Here is a 12,500-nt window from a genome sequence, read left to right as displayed (position 1 = left end):
ATACTGCAAATATGGCACAAAAAAACTTAAGCTTAAAAGGGACTGTGCCTGCTAATAGCTTTTATCTTCTGTTAGAATACAAGAGAAACACTTTTCTAGTCTACCACTGCAGGACAAAAAGTAAATGTCACATGTTTGTGACTCACAGTGTTACAAACACAATTTCTCAGACAGCATGTACAGGCAGTAGACCCTTTAATGCCTCAGTACAGTGGAGGATCATACGGCTCACTATATCAGACAGAGAGATCTCACACAGACCCATTCTTTCTTGGGATACCAAAACAAGCAGTATGCACCTGAATTCCTAGTACCACAATCCAACAGACAAGCTTACTCACGGTGCATCAGGACCAGACAGTGACATCACTGTGTGAGAAAACACAGTCTCACACCTGAAGCGTTAGGAGTGAGGAGAAATACAGACAGTTTACTAGACGGATAACAATTAAAATGCTTTTGCAGAGAAGACATCTGGCTGCTTTGCTATATCAGATCACCTTCTAATAACCTGTAATACATGAGCTGACAGGATGCAGACTTCATTTCACAATGCCACAACCTCAGCACAGCTCAGCCGTAGGTAAAGCATCCAAATTACTAATAAGTCTATTGCCTCAAGTAATACCACCAGTGAGGAGTCTGCAAGGTGTACTTCTAATATAAAATGTAAAACTCATTAGTGCTAAGTACAGATATCAGCCCAGAAAACGTTTAATAAAAGTGTGGAAAGCTGCACCTTTTGTCGGAGCAGCTTGTTGCGGACTCGGCCCCAGAGTCGGGCTCCCGTTGTGGAATGTCTCTTGACCTGCTGTTCTTCATTCCTCTCTAGGCAGCAGTGTTCCAATCGTTCACACACTGTGTTTAGGTTGCAGTCCGACTGTACCAAAACATCTGTCATTTTGCACAATCCACAAATCAGTATCTCTACAAAACAGTTCCAGCACAAACAGTAGCAAGAAAGTCCATTCCTCCTTACTAAATATTCCGTATGTATAGTGTGACTGGTAATTAAGTTAAAGTTCGATCAAGACAATGTCCTAGTATAGAACCACAGATAACGTCATTCTGATCTCAACAGCCCTTGCCTGGTGGAGCTGTGCAGTACAGAAACCCACCTCTGCAATACCTGAAACTGCAGTCCAGTGCGACTGCCTTCTCTTTGTCGGGTCACCTGGCTCTCCTCCAGTAGCTCATCAGAACTGTGAAATAGCAAGAGTCACTAAGCAGGGAAGAAATGACAGATGGCTGTGCAAATACATGCTGATCTGGGTCACAAATTAGCGTATAAACTAGCGTCAGTCTCTCTTCCACACATTTACTCCTGACTAAACTCAGAAACTGGCAGCTGTACATTGACAGAGTACCTCAGCCCCTAGAGAAAATGACTCAGAGTAACTCCCCTTCCAAAACTTAGTCTCTACTCTTTTGGTCTTTCTCCCCTCCCCCTGCAGCCAGGATTGTTTTAACTCTTGAAATACCGTGACATACAAATATCCAAAAAATGAGATACAGAAGACATTGTAACTGGGTTATGACGGCACACTAGATCAAACAGAGACCACGACTTCATTCATAAACCTGCTAATTCTAAACGTTAACCCATTCCATGCCATGCCACAATGTCTTTCTGATAACCTAAAAAGATACATCCAGACTTGAAATAATTCCCATTCTTACTGCTAACAAATGAGTGAATGTCCCTCAGCAGATGTCTACAAGACTCAGTCATAGAAACCCTGGCAAAAGCAAAACATCTGAACAAAGGTATCTGCAAAACTCCCTTTATCAAAACAAAGGCATCTCAAAAGATATGCAAGCTCTATTTCTTGATAAAAAGGCCTAGCACAAGTGTGCAACAGTAGTTGTAGCAGCAGCAGTGCACTGGAGATCTGCATACAGTGCCCTACCAAAGGAGTGAGAACCACAGGCAGGAAAAATAAAGTGCAAATGGCAATTACAGAGTATTTTTACACAGGTTCATAGATTAGTACTAGGGCTGACTGCCCTTCTGGGCCATTTTAAGCCTAGCCAATTAATCCATGTGAGAATCAAGCCCTGCACCTTGTGTCTGTAAGGCAAATAGCTTAACCATTATGTTTTCTTTCCTGCATCCCCAGAATGAGAAGCTGTGCCACACACACCTTTGCCATTATACTATACTATACTATATATTCATTATCACTGTATCATGGAGTAAGGGGAACACACCGCGGTACCCTAATCTAAGACTTAGTGTATATATTCCTCTTTCACATTTTCATTCTGGCAGTTCTGAGGATTACAAATGACGTGGGTGTGTGTGTGTTTTCATGGATGTTAAGGGGAAACTGGGCAGATTCAGGTACTATTTCATGCTCTTCTTTTCTGTCAATGAGAAAATAAGAGGGAAACAATCTCTGCCATACCAGGGAAGGGCTCTCTGGACAGATCATCATCTTCACTGCCAGACCCTTGAAGGCAGTGGCTCTGAGACTGCAGACTCGCACCTGCTATATGCTTCCTAGCAAAGGATGATCATATCCAACAGGCAAAGTTAAACGGTCCACTTGATTAAGAGGAGAAGCAGTTAATATTTGCAGGTATGTGCAAAAGCACCCACATGCCACACAGATACAGAGGTCAGTACAGGATTGCCCTTTGCCCCACAGACTATAGACTAACAACAGAGTAAACCAGCAAAGTAAGTACACAGAGCTGACACTCTGGGCTGTAGAGAGCAGTGGAGCAGAGGCTGGGGAGAAGAAGGAGATGAGCACATATGACAGTGTCGATGAAGACGGAGGGTAATATTGAAAATGGGTTTACTGTGCATTCACGTGTGACTTTTGGACAACTTTGTCCTGGAAATCCTAGATGAGAAATAACTGCTTATAACCTACTCAGACAGGTTAAGAAAACTAACTTAATCACTGACGCTATATAACTACTATATATCTCCATACCAACAAACACACGTATACCCACACACATATTTGTTCAGATCTCATGCTGGATGTACTTTCCTTGTTATCATCAGGCCCATGTTTAATCTGCTTGAGCCTAATTGTTGCTGCTGTCCCATTCTACCAACACTCAATACACACACACACACACACACACACACATATATATATATATATATATATATATATATATATATATATATATGTGTGTGTGTGTGTTTGTGTGTGTGCACGTGAGCATACAAAGATGCAAACATACACAAACCACCACCACCTTAAAATCCAGGCCAGTTTTTTGTAGCAAGTAGCCATCTGCTAAACTCCCAAGGGATCCTGGGAAGTATGAGAATGTAAAAGAGTAGCTGAGTGAAAACATTCTCTGCCTCATTTAACTCCTTCAAAGCTAAGGATATGCAAGAATACAGTGGAGTTCAGCAAATCTAAAAAACATCTGGCCTACATTGTCTGTTCTTTGCCACTAAAGGCAGATGTAGCTAGTATAAAATGTGCAAAGTGCCTTATTCTGCACTCAGGTGGACAGTTATACTGCACAAAATTGCTGGCGTTCTTTTCTTTTTGTGTAATAACTTTTTTTAATCCAAGCAATGTTGCTTTTTTTTCCCCTTTTGTGGGGATGTACTGTGACAAAGGCTATTGAGTTGCGGTGACTGAAACACTGACATTTCATTTTCTTGACATGGAATTCAAGGAATTACACCCATGGCAGCATATCCAGTCCCAATGTTTCACAATGATTATTACTTTCTTTCTTTCTTGTATTATGCGTATACTTAATTAGCATTAAAAAACAGGTTTTTATTATGCCGAACAGTGTCAAGTCTGAGCTCTACCTTATGGGTATCTCCTGCATAATAAAATCTCTGATCAAAAAGTCACCCCCTGCTAAGGAAGAAAAGGAAGTAGGACTGTCATTTATCCTTAAGCAGCTACCAAACTGGTCCTTTTCCAATCCTTGATCTGATTATCCACTCCACTCTTCATTTTCTGACACCATCTAGGACTTGACATTTATGATAATATGAATAATACATATTCGAGCTTACATTCTAGCAAATTAGTGCCAGTATACAAACAATACACAAAAGAGCCTCATAATCTGAACTTTGTGAATATCCTGTTATTAAAGGTGCCTAAGAGCTACCTCTGTGGCTCACAGGGATAAAGTCCTGAGTGTGATAAACATGCCCTGGGTGTTGAAGGAGCTGACAAGAGAGGGTAAAGTGAGTGGCCAACACCAGTTTGCCCATCCTGGAGGAGGGATGGAGTCCAGCCTATTGCAGTGCATGCATGTATTAGAGAAAGGCATGTGGCTTGCACAGAAGGGTCACAGATGTGCATGTGTCTCTAGCAAGCCAGGTCCACATGGCAGCCTTCATGGTGCATGTACAGCAGTGTGCTTGCTAACAGATGAAAAAATGGCAGGTCCTGGCCTACACATCTTGCAGGTCCCACACTTCCACATTACACCATGACCCACCATCAATTTCTTTGCACTAGAAGGCAATTCCAAAAGGGTCTTAATATTTTTTCCTTTAGGAAAAAATAATCATCGGAGCAGCTCTTAAACACTTTTTAATGTTAATAGGGAATACTGTGTCCCAATTCAACCTAACTATACTAGTACATTGGAAGACGTCTTTGATATATGGGATGGTAAAAATAGGAGTGGACAAATCAAAAAAACATTTCTCATCCTTCTAACAGCTGGAAAATTTAAAGAAAGAATTCGAGAGCATGTTTGTGATATCAGGAAAAAGAAAACTACCAATGCTTTGTTCAGACATACTATGGATTGTTCTTTTATTTTTTATTATCGACAGGGTGTTAGTTACGAATTTAAGTGGAGACTTTGAAAACCTTCTTGAATTTAAAGAGCTTACCTGCCAACTGAGGCTTAATGCCTCAGTTGCTCCTGGTATTATTGACACAGTTTCATTTTTAAGCGTTCTTAAGAAAAAAGCTGCTTTATTATGAGTTAATGTTCAATATTTAATTCATAATATATTCATTTGCACATTTTTTACTGAGGTTTATGGTTGTATTTACATGTCAAGTTTTTAAACCATGACGACTTTTATATGCTAACTTGTTTTTAACTTGGTTCACTATTTAGCTGAATGACATCACACTGATTATGTAAATGTCTTAGCTTTGACTGTATGATCTTTTAGTATTTACAGTACCCAGTTATGGCAGATAAATTACTGTAATGAAGTCTTTGATGTGTAAAGACGAAAGCACTCAATCTCTGTTTTAAAACCTTTTAATTTATTTTATTAAACATGTGGCGAAGTATGCTGGTTGGTTCCATTTATTTGTTTTTAGTATCGTTTTCTTTGTAGTTTCTTTTTTTTTGGTTACCTTTCCATTAAACTCGCTAATTGTCAAGGTCTTAAAACAGAACTACAGCCCACATCTAAAAAGGAAAACTCCATCTTCTTAATACCACTTATGAACTCAGAAGCAAACAAGACAACTTTTTCACCAAAACCGTACTGGGTGAAAAAGCTTTCTCTACATGGGACCTGCAATTTGGATCCATTTACCTGCAGAGTCCAAAAAGTACAGTTTTGTACCTACCATAAATGTAGATGTTCGAGGATTCCATTGCTGCAGTCCTGACTATTGGGTATAGTCCGCGTCCAGTCGGCCCGAATACCAGAGTATAAGGCTGACGTCGGTCAGGGCGCATTAGACTGACGTCAGTACGTCAGGGTACTAATGCGCATGACCGACGTCATATCCTCAGTCTTTTCTTGCCCCAGATGTCAGAAGACCTTAAAAAGACAAGTCCCAAAAAACCTGCACCAAAAACATGTACAATATATACAACAATATATACAAAAACATAAGCATGTAAACTCACCTACACAACCACCCCTAAATACAGAGGGGAAGGAGGGAGGGTAAATTGGACTGCAGCAATGGAATCCTCGAACATCTACATTTATGGTAGGTACAAAACTGTACTATGTTCTTCGTCTTCCATTGCTGCAGTCCTGACTATTGGGTAGAATCCCAAAGCAGAGGTAAGGGAGGCTGGCAAATCATAAAGAAGTAGGAGCTGACAACATGCCTTGCAAAACAGCTGTGGCAAAACCAGCCCTAGACTTAGAGTAGATAGGAAGGTGATAATGCTTAGAGAAAGTATGCACTGAACTCCAAGTAGCTGCTTCCAAAATATCCTTAGTTGCCACCCCCCTTAGAAATGCAGTTGAAGTGGCAGTAGCCCTAGTGGAATGAGGCCTAATCCCAGCTGGAATCTCCTTGCCATGATGGGAATAACAAAATGCAATGCAAAAGCCAATCCACCTAGAAATAGTTTGTTTTGACACAGGCTTGCCCTGTGAACTCAAAGCAAAAGAAACAAACAACTGCTGGGACTGCCTAAAATCCTTAGTTCTGCTTAAATAATAACGCAATTGCCTGTGTACATCTAAAGTGTGCAAAATCTTTTCCCCTTTATTTTGAGGATCTGCATAAAACGTAGGCAAATGAATAGTTTGGTTTAAAGCCACACTAGAAACCACCTTAGGCATAAAGGAAGGATTAGTGCGTAATGATACCCTATCCTTATGGAAAATCAAAAGGGCTCTACTGCCATAAGGGCCTGCAACTCAGACACCCTTCTTGCAGAAGTAATAGCCAACAGAAAAGCAGTCTTCCATGACAAATATTTCAATTCAGCAGTAGCTGCAGGCTCAAAAGGTTGTAGAGTAAGTTTTTCCAACACAAAATTGAGATCCCAAGCAGGAGTAGGAGCTCACGTGGGGGTCTTATATTCTTTGCCCCTCTAAGAAACTGCTTGAACAAAGGATGCGAAAACAAAGGTGGGTCACAATCATAGTGAGCTGAAATTGCTGCAGCATGAATCTTAATGGAAGAGAAGGACAAACCTTTGTCCAATAACTCAGTAAGATATTGAAGAGCCACACTCAAATTAGGCTCAGAAATCTCCAAATTCTTTGCTGTACTCCAAAATAAAAATCTCTTCCATTTTTCTGTACACTCTCCTTGTACTAGGTCTTCTAGCTTCCATAATCACATTTAAAACTTGTTGAGGAAGTTGAGACCTGTTGTGTTTCAACACAGAATATGCCAGGCTGTTAGATGAAGAGAATGAAGCTTGACATTGAGCAGATGACCGTCCTTCTGAGATAACAGATGAGGAATCAGAGGTAAAGGCCATGGAGGCTTCTGTACCAGACTCCGTAGTAGTGGGTACCAGTGTTGCCGAGGCCAATCTGGAGCTATCAAAATCATCCTTGGCCTGTCTTGTCTGACCTTTAATAGCACCTTTGGAAGAAGAGGCAGAGGTGGAAAGGCATACACATGAAGGTTTTTCCAACTGAAAGACAGAGCATCCACTTTCCAAGCTGTGTGATGAAACCCCTTTGTGCAATACTTTGGCAGCTGGTGGTTTAGTGGAGAAGCGAACAGATCTATGTCTGGAGTCCCCCATGACACTGTCAGTTTCTGAAATACATGAAGATCCAGTTTCCACTCGTGGGGATCCATGATTTGTCTGCTTAACACATCTGCTAAGGAGTTCTGTGCTCCTGGCAGAAACCTTGCCTGAAGAGTTAGTTGCAAGCTTAGCGCAGTCTCCCATAAAATCATTGCTTGCCTGCATAGAGGATAAGAATGTGTTCCCCGTTGCTTGTTGATGTACCACATGACAGTTGTGTTGTCTGTTAGAATCAACACCTGCCCTGGAAGAAGTAACTCCTTGAAAGCCATTAATGCAAACTGGACTGCTAACATCTCCTTCATGTTGATATGTAGATGCTGTAGTCTGGCAGGCCACTTGTCTTGTATCCACTTTCCATTTAGATGAGCTCCCCAAGCAAGGTCCGAGGCATCTGTCGTTAAGATCTGACTTGCCTCTGGCCGGGTCACAGAGAGTCCCTTGTTTAGGTGACATTCCTGAGCCCACCACAAGAATTCTTTTCAAGGCAAGGTATTATTTGAATGACAGTGTCCAAATCCTGGCAGTGCTGTGTCCATACATTTTGAGATACCACTGTAGCTTCCTCATATGCAGTTTGGCATTGGGAAGCACCAGAATACAAGATGCCATGAACCCTAATGCTTGAAGGACTGTCCTTGCAGTCAGCACGGACTGATGAGATAGTTGATGGAAGTAAAGTGACAGACTCTTTTGTTTGTCCGGGGTTAAAAGGCCATCTGGGCTGCTGTATTCAGTCTCACACCCAGAAAGCACATGTCCTGAGAGGGTACTAGACTGGACTTTATTTCGTTCACAGAATACCCTAGGCATCTTAGCACTGCTATAACATATTCCAGATGCTGTAGAAGGTCTTCCTTTTCTTGAGCCAGAATCAGGCAGTCGTCCAAGTAAGGATAGATTTGAATTCCTTGAAGCCTGAAGTAAGCTATCACTGGAGCCAGAACCTTTGTGAATACTCTGGGCGCAGTAGATAAGCCAAAGGGCAATGCAGAGAACTGATAATGAGAATTTCCAGCTCGAAACCGCAGATACTTCCTGCAACTTAGCCTTATAGGCACATGAAGGTAAGCTTCCTTGAGATCTAAAGTTACCATCCAGTGATCTTTGCCCAGCAGAGGTAAAAGCTGTTGTAACGTCAACATCTTGAACTTGGGAATGTCCAAAACGTGTTGAGGAGAGATAAATCCAAAATTGGTCTCCACGTGTTCCCCTTCTTTGGTACAAGGAACAGGCGAGAATAAAATCCTAGGCCCCTTTCTGATACAGGGACTGGCTGAATGGCCCCTATCTGAAGTAACTGAGAAACTTGCTTGTGAGCCTCTTTTCTTTGTGGAGGAGGAACGTCTGGCATGCCTTTGAAAGGGGGCATTGTATGGAAATAAAATCTGTAACCGTGGTGAATGATATCCAGCACCCATTTGTCTTGAGTAATTAAATCCCAATTTTCTTTGAAAAGAGACAGTCTTCCTCCCAAAGGAGCTGCCAGACGGGAATCTGCTGGCAGCTGAAAAGACAGGTCATTGGGTCTGTTTACGAAAGGACTGACCCCTGCCCTCACCAGAAGTCTGAGCAGGTGAACTCCCTTGTCTAGGCCTAAAAGAACCTTGAGCCCTGCCCCTACCACGTCTAGACCTACCCCTAGACTGGGAATCATAAGCAGGATATGTCCACCCCTTAGCAGGCCAATTTCTACTAAACTTTGGTGGCTGCACCTGCAAAAAATCTTTAACAGTTTGCATAGACTTAGCTTTGTCCTCCATCTTCTTTAAAACTGCTTCCACAGGCGATCCAAACAACACATCAGACTGTAAAGGAGCATCCAAAATCCTTGTCTTAACATGCTCAGCTAAATTCTGATCCTTCAACCAGGCATGCCTGCGAAGAACAGAACTGGTAGCAGCCACCCTCGAGGAGGCCTGTACAGCATCAAAACCACATTGCAAAGAATGCTTACCCACTTGTTCAGACACATGAACCAAATCCAGCAACTCTTTACACTCAATACCTTCCGCCAAAGCATCCACCTTAGATTTCAATTCTGAAAGGAGATAATTCTGATATTTTAGCATGTGAAACTGACAATTCAATGCTCTCATGGCTAGAGTGGAAGAAGTATACACTTTCTTTCCCCACCTATCCAAAGCCCTTGCCTCTTTATCAGTGGGAACAGGATTTTTAACCACAGAAGCCTTAACACCTTTAGGCCCTTGAGAAATTGTTTCTGGGTCCGCCCTAGGACTCTTAAACAAATATTTATGAGCTTCGGGCACCCTATAATACCTATCAGGCTTAACAGGAGCAGGAGGCAAAGAGTCAGGGTTCAGGGAAGCCTCTGCAAAACATCTTCCACCACATTCAACACAGGAGGAATAGCTAAAGGCCTATGCTGGGGTAAAACAAGAATTCCCTAAGCCTTTTCCTGGAATCAGAGTAATCCTGGCCTTCCCATTTAAAGTGCTCCCTCATGGAATGCAGAGTCTCTGAAAATGAGAAATCCTCAGGCGGAGAAGCTGTAGGAGTGGAATCATCCACATCAGAATCAGAATAAGTAGGATACTCCTGCATGTCTTCCACAGAAGATTCTGAAGCCTCTGAACACTGTTCAAAACTATCAAACTCCGGTTCCACCCTAGGCCTCTTATCAGGCGGGGGCATGGAACCTCTAATCATAGTAATCAAATCCTCTGCCATTTTAAGCATATGTTTCTTAGGTACAGAACCCGAAATGCTAGGAGAAGCCCCCACTGAAGCTGAACTAGGCCTACCTCTTAAAGAAGTTTTGGCAACAGAAGGAGAGGCTCTAACTACCTTGGGAAGAGAGGGAAGAACAGTCACCTGAGAAGCCCCCTCAGCCTGGCCTACCTCCTGAGAGGGCACATCCTGCAATAGTATAGTTTCAGCCTGGGACTCCATGGAACCTCCTGGCAAAACCTCCGGCTCCACTGAGCCTTCTAAAGAACCGACGTCCGGGACTGCCGGTTCATCAACCCTAGGCTTCACTGTCTTATCCTTGCGCTTCTTGGAGGAAGCGGGCGTCGGAGCATCCGACGGCATTTTATAATTGCAACGCTTCCCAAACACTAACCTGGCACAGTCTAACCTCCTCTTAATAGTGCGTTTGTTAAACCTAGCACAAGAGCGGCAACCAACAACGTCGTGCTCAGGCCCTAAACAAGGTATACACAAGGTATGATAATCCCTATGAGGTATCTGTTTCCCACAAGAAATATAGTTATTCACTTTTTCTGACATCCGGTAAAATACTGAGGCAAGAAAAAACCAAAATGTTCCCCAACGGGGTACTTAGCCAACTCTGTTTCGGTCTGAAACTCCGGTTTCGGAAATATTTCAGAACGCCAACCTGCACTCGCAAAACTGCTTCTGCATCGGACCATGCGGCAAAAAAGACTGAGGATATGGCGTCGGTCATGCGCATTAGTACCCTGACGTACTGACGTCAGTCTAATGCGCCCTGACCGACGTCAGCCTTATACTCTGGTATTCGGGCCGACTGGACGCGGACTATACCCAATAGTCAGGACTGCAGCAATGGAAGACGAAGAACATCCAGGAATCCATCATAAATTTCAAGAAAGTGCTTAAAAAGGCACCTCCTCTTTGAATCCTCTTGTAATTAGAGAAATGGTTAACAACTAGGTTAGCATATACCTCTATTGATACTATGTCTCATACCTCTCTGATTTATAAATACAGCATACACTTTGTTTCTTATCTCTGCATAATGCTGTATATTATGTTTCACTGTACTAATGACAACTGTTGTATACACTGCGCAAACAATTTGTATTGTTTTAACTGTTTTAATTAATGTGCACTGCTCTGTGAGTCCATATCATGACTGAAAAGAGCCAGCTGATCAGTTCACCTACCTGGTCATAAAATAGTAATAAATAATACATAAATAAATCCCCATTCGAGGGTTATGAAAAGATGAGGGCAAATCCTTTCTAAATACAGAAGAAGCCTACCCTCCTATGCACAGTATGCACAGCACGCACACACAGGATGATGCAGAGTACTGTCACTGAGCATCATGCATGGACAAATGAGCCAACGGCATGCTGAAATAGTCAGGGAGGTAGAGGACCAAAAAAGGGCTGCAAAATGTTTGTATATGAATGTATACCAACTCCACATATGCACAACTTCAAAAAAAGAAAAAGACAAACCAACTACAAAAATCTGAACTAGTACTACCCACATTTCTCAACTTCTGTGGACAAGACATTGAGATAAAGCCACAAATAAAGGCAAAATTAGGTACTCTTTTTAAACACAAATCTAATTCACTTAAAGCATAATAGAACAGCAGCTTTTTGTTCATTAAACTTCAGAATAACAAAGAACTGTACTCCCAATATCTAGCATTACACACACATTTACATAATACAGGTTTTGTACTTTGTTTCATAATATTCAGTTTTGTGTAGGCTTTACATTCTACATGGCTTATTTTTCTACCATGTATTAAGTCTGTAGACAATAATCACTGTGTGTTTTTGTTGAACATTACTGCACCTGTGGTCCATACAAACTATGGCACCCTACCATCCATGGGTTTCCAATTCAATTGTTATAACTGAAATCAGTTAATAAAGTATGCACACTGATTAGTGCTGTCTATTTGTAGTTAGCAGATGTAGATTAACTTTGTGGTGATATACTTGCCTATGAGAATAGGGTCCGACAACAAAGTTAAGAGCCTGATTATATTGATTTTATTAAAGGGAACATTTTTGTGTGGCTGAGTGTGGTTGTCACTTTGAATGATAACCAGGAAGTGCCTAAGACAAACACTAGTACACTGGATGCGAATCCAACCTCTAACATCACGAATAATGGCAATGCTGAAACCTGTACTTCTGTCCCTGAGAATTTTCCTATCCAGAATGTTTCTACTCCAGCTATTTTTGTGACCTCTTCTGGTCCCCTGTCTAAGAGTGTTAATGTTTCTCATGATTTAGGGGCTTGGAGCTAACAAGGAAATGTAAATACTGGTTCAGCAGTTTCTTTTTCCCTTGCTCAGCTTACTTCTCTACCAC

General features: G+C 41.9%; 1 protein-coding gene across 7 annotated transcripts in view; it reads right to left on the bottom strand.

Moving 5' to 3' along the window:
• Positions 1-12,500, bottom strand: part of ABR (ABR activator of RhoGEF and GTPase) — a 2,680,879-nt gene that overhangs the window by 190,283 nt on the left and 2,478,096 nt on the right. Inside the window, exon 1 of one of the 7 annotated variants that reach the window (XM_044054486.1) lies at positions 740-1,318. The exons of the other annotated variants lie outside the window; for them this stretch is intronic. Within the exon in view, the coding sequence (XP_043910421.1) occupies positions 740-901 (162 nt within the window). The 5' untranslated portion in view covers positions 902-1,318. Of the gene's footprint in view, positions 1-739; positions 1,319-12,500 lie in introns of those variants that run through there. 7 annotated transcript variants of the gene reach the window in all.

The sequence above is a fragment of the Protopterus annectens genome, chromosome 13.part0 (genome assembly GCF_019279795.1).
Source record: "Protopterus annectens isolate FY-2018-M chromosome 13.part0, PAN1.0, whole genome shotgun sequence".
In the NCBI taxonomy this organism is placed as follows: Eukaryota; Metazoa; Chordata; order Ceratodontiformes; family Protopteridae; genus Protopterus; species Protopterus annectens.
Note: the sequence above shows the minus strand (reverse complement) of the source record. Positions and strands in the feature narration are given on the sequence as shown.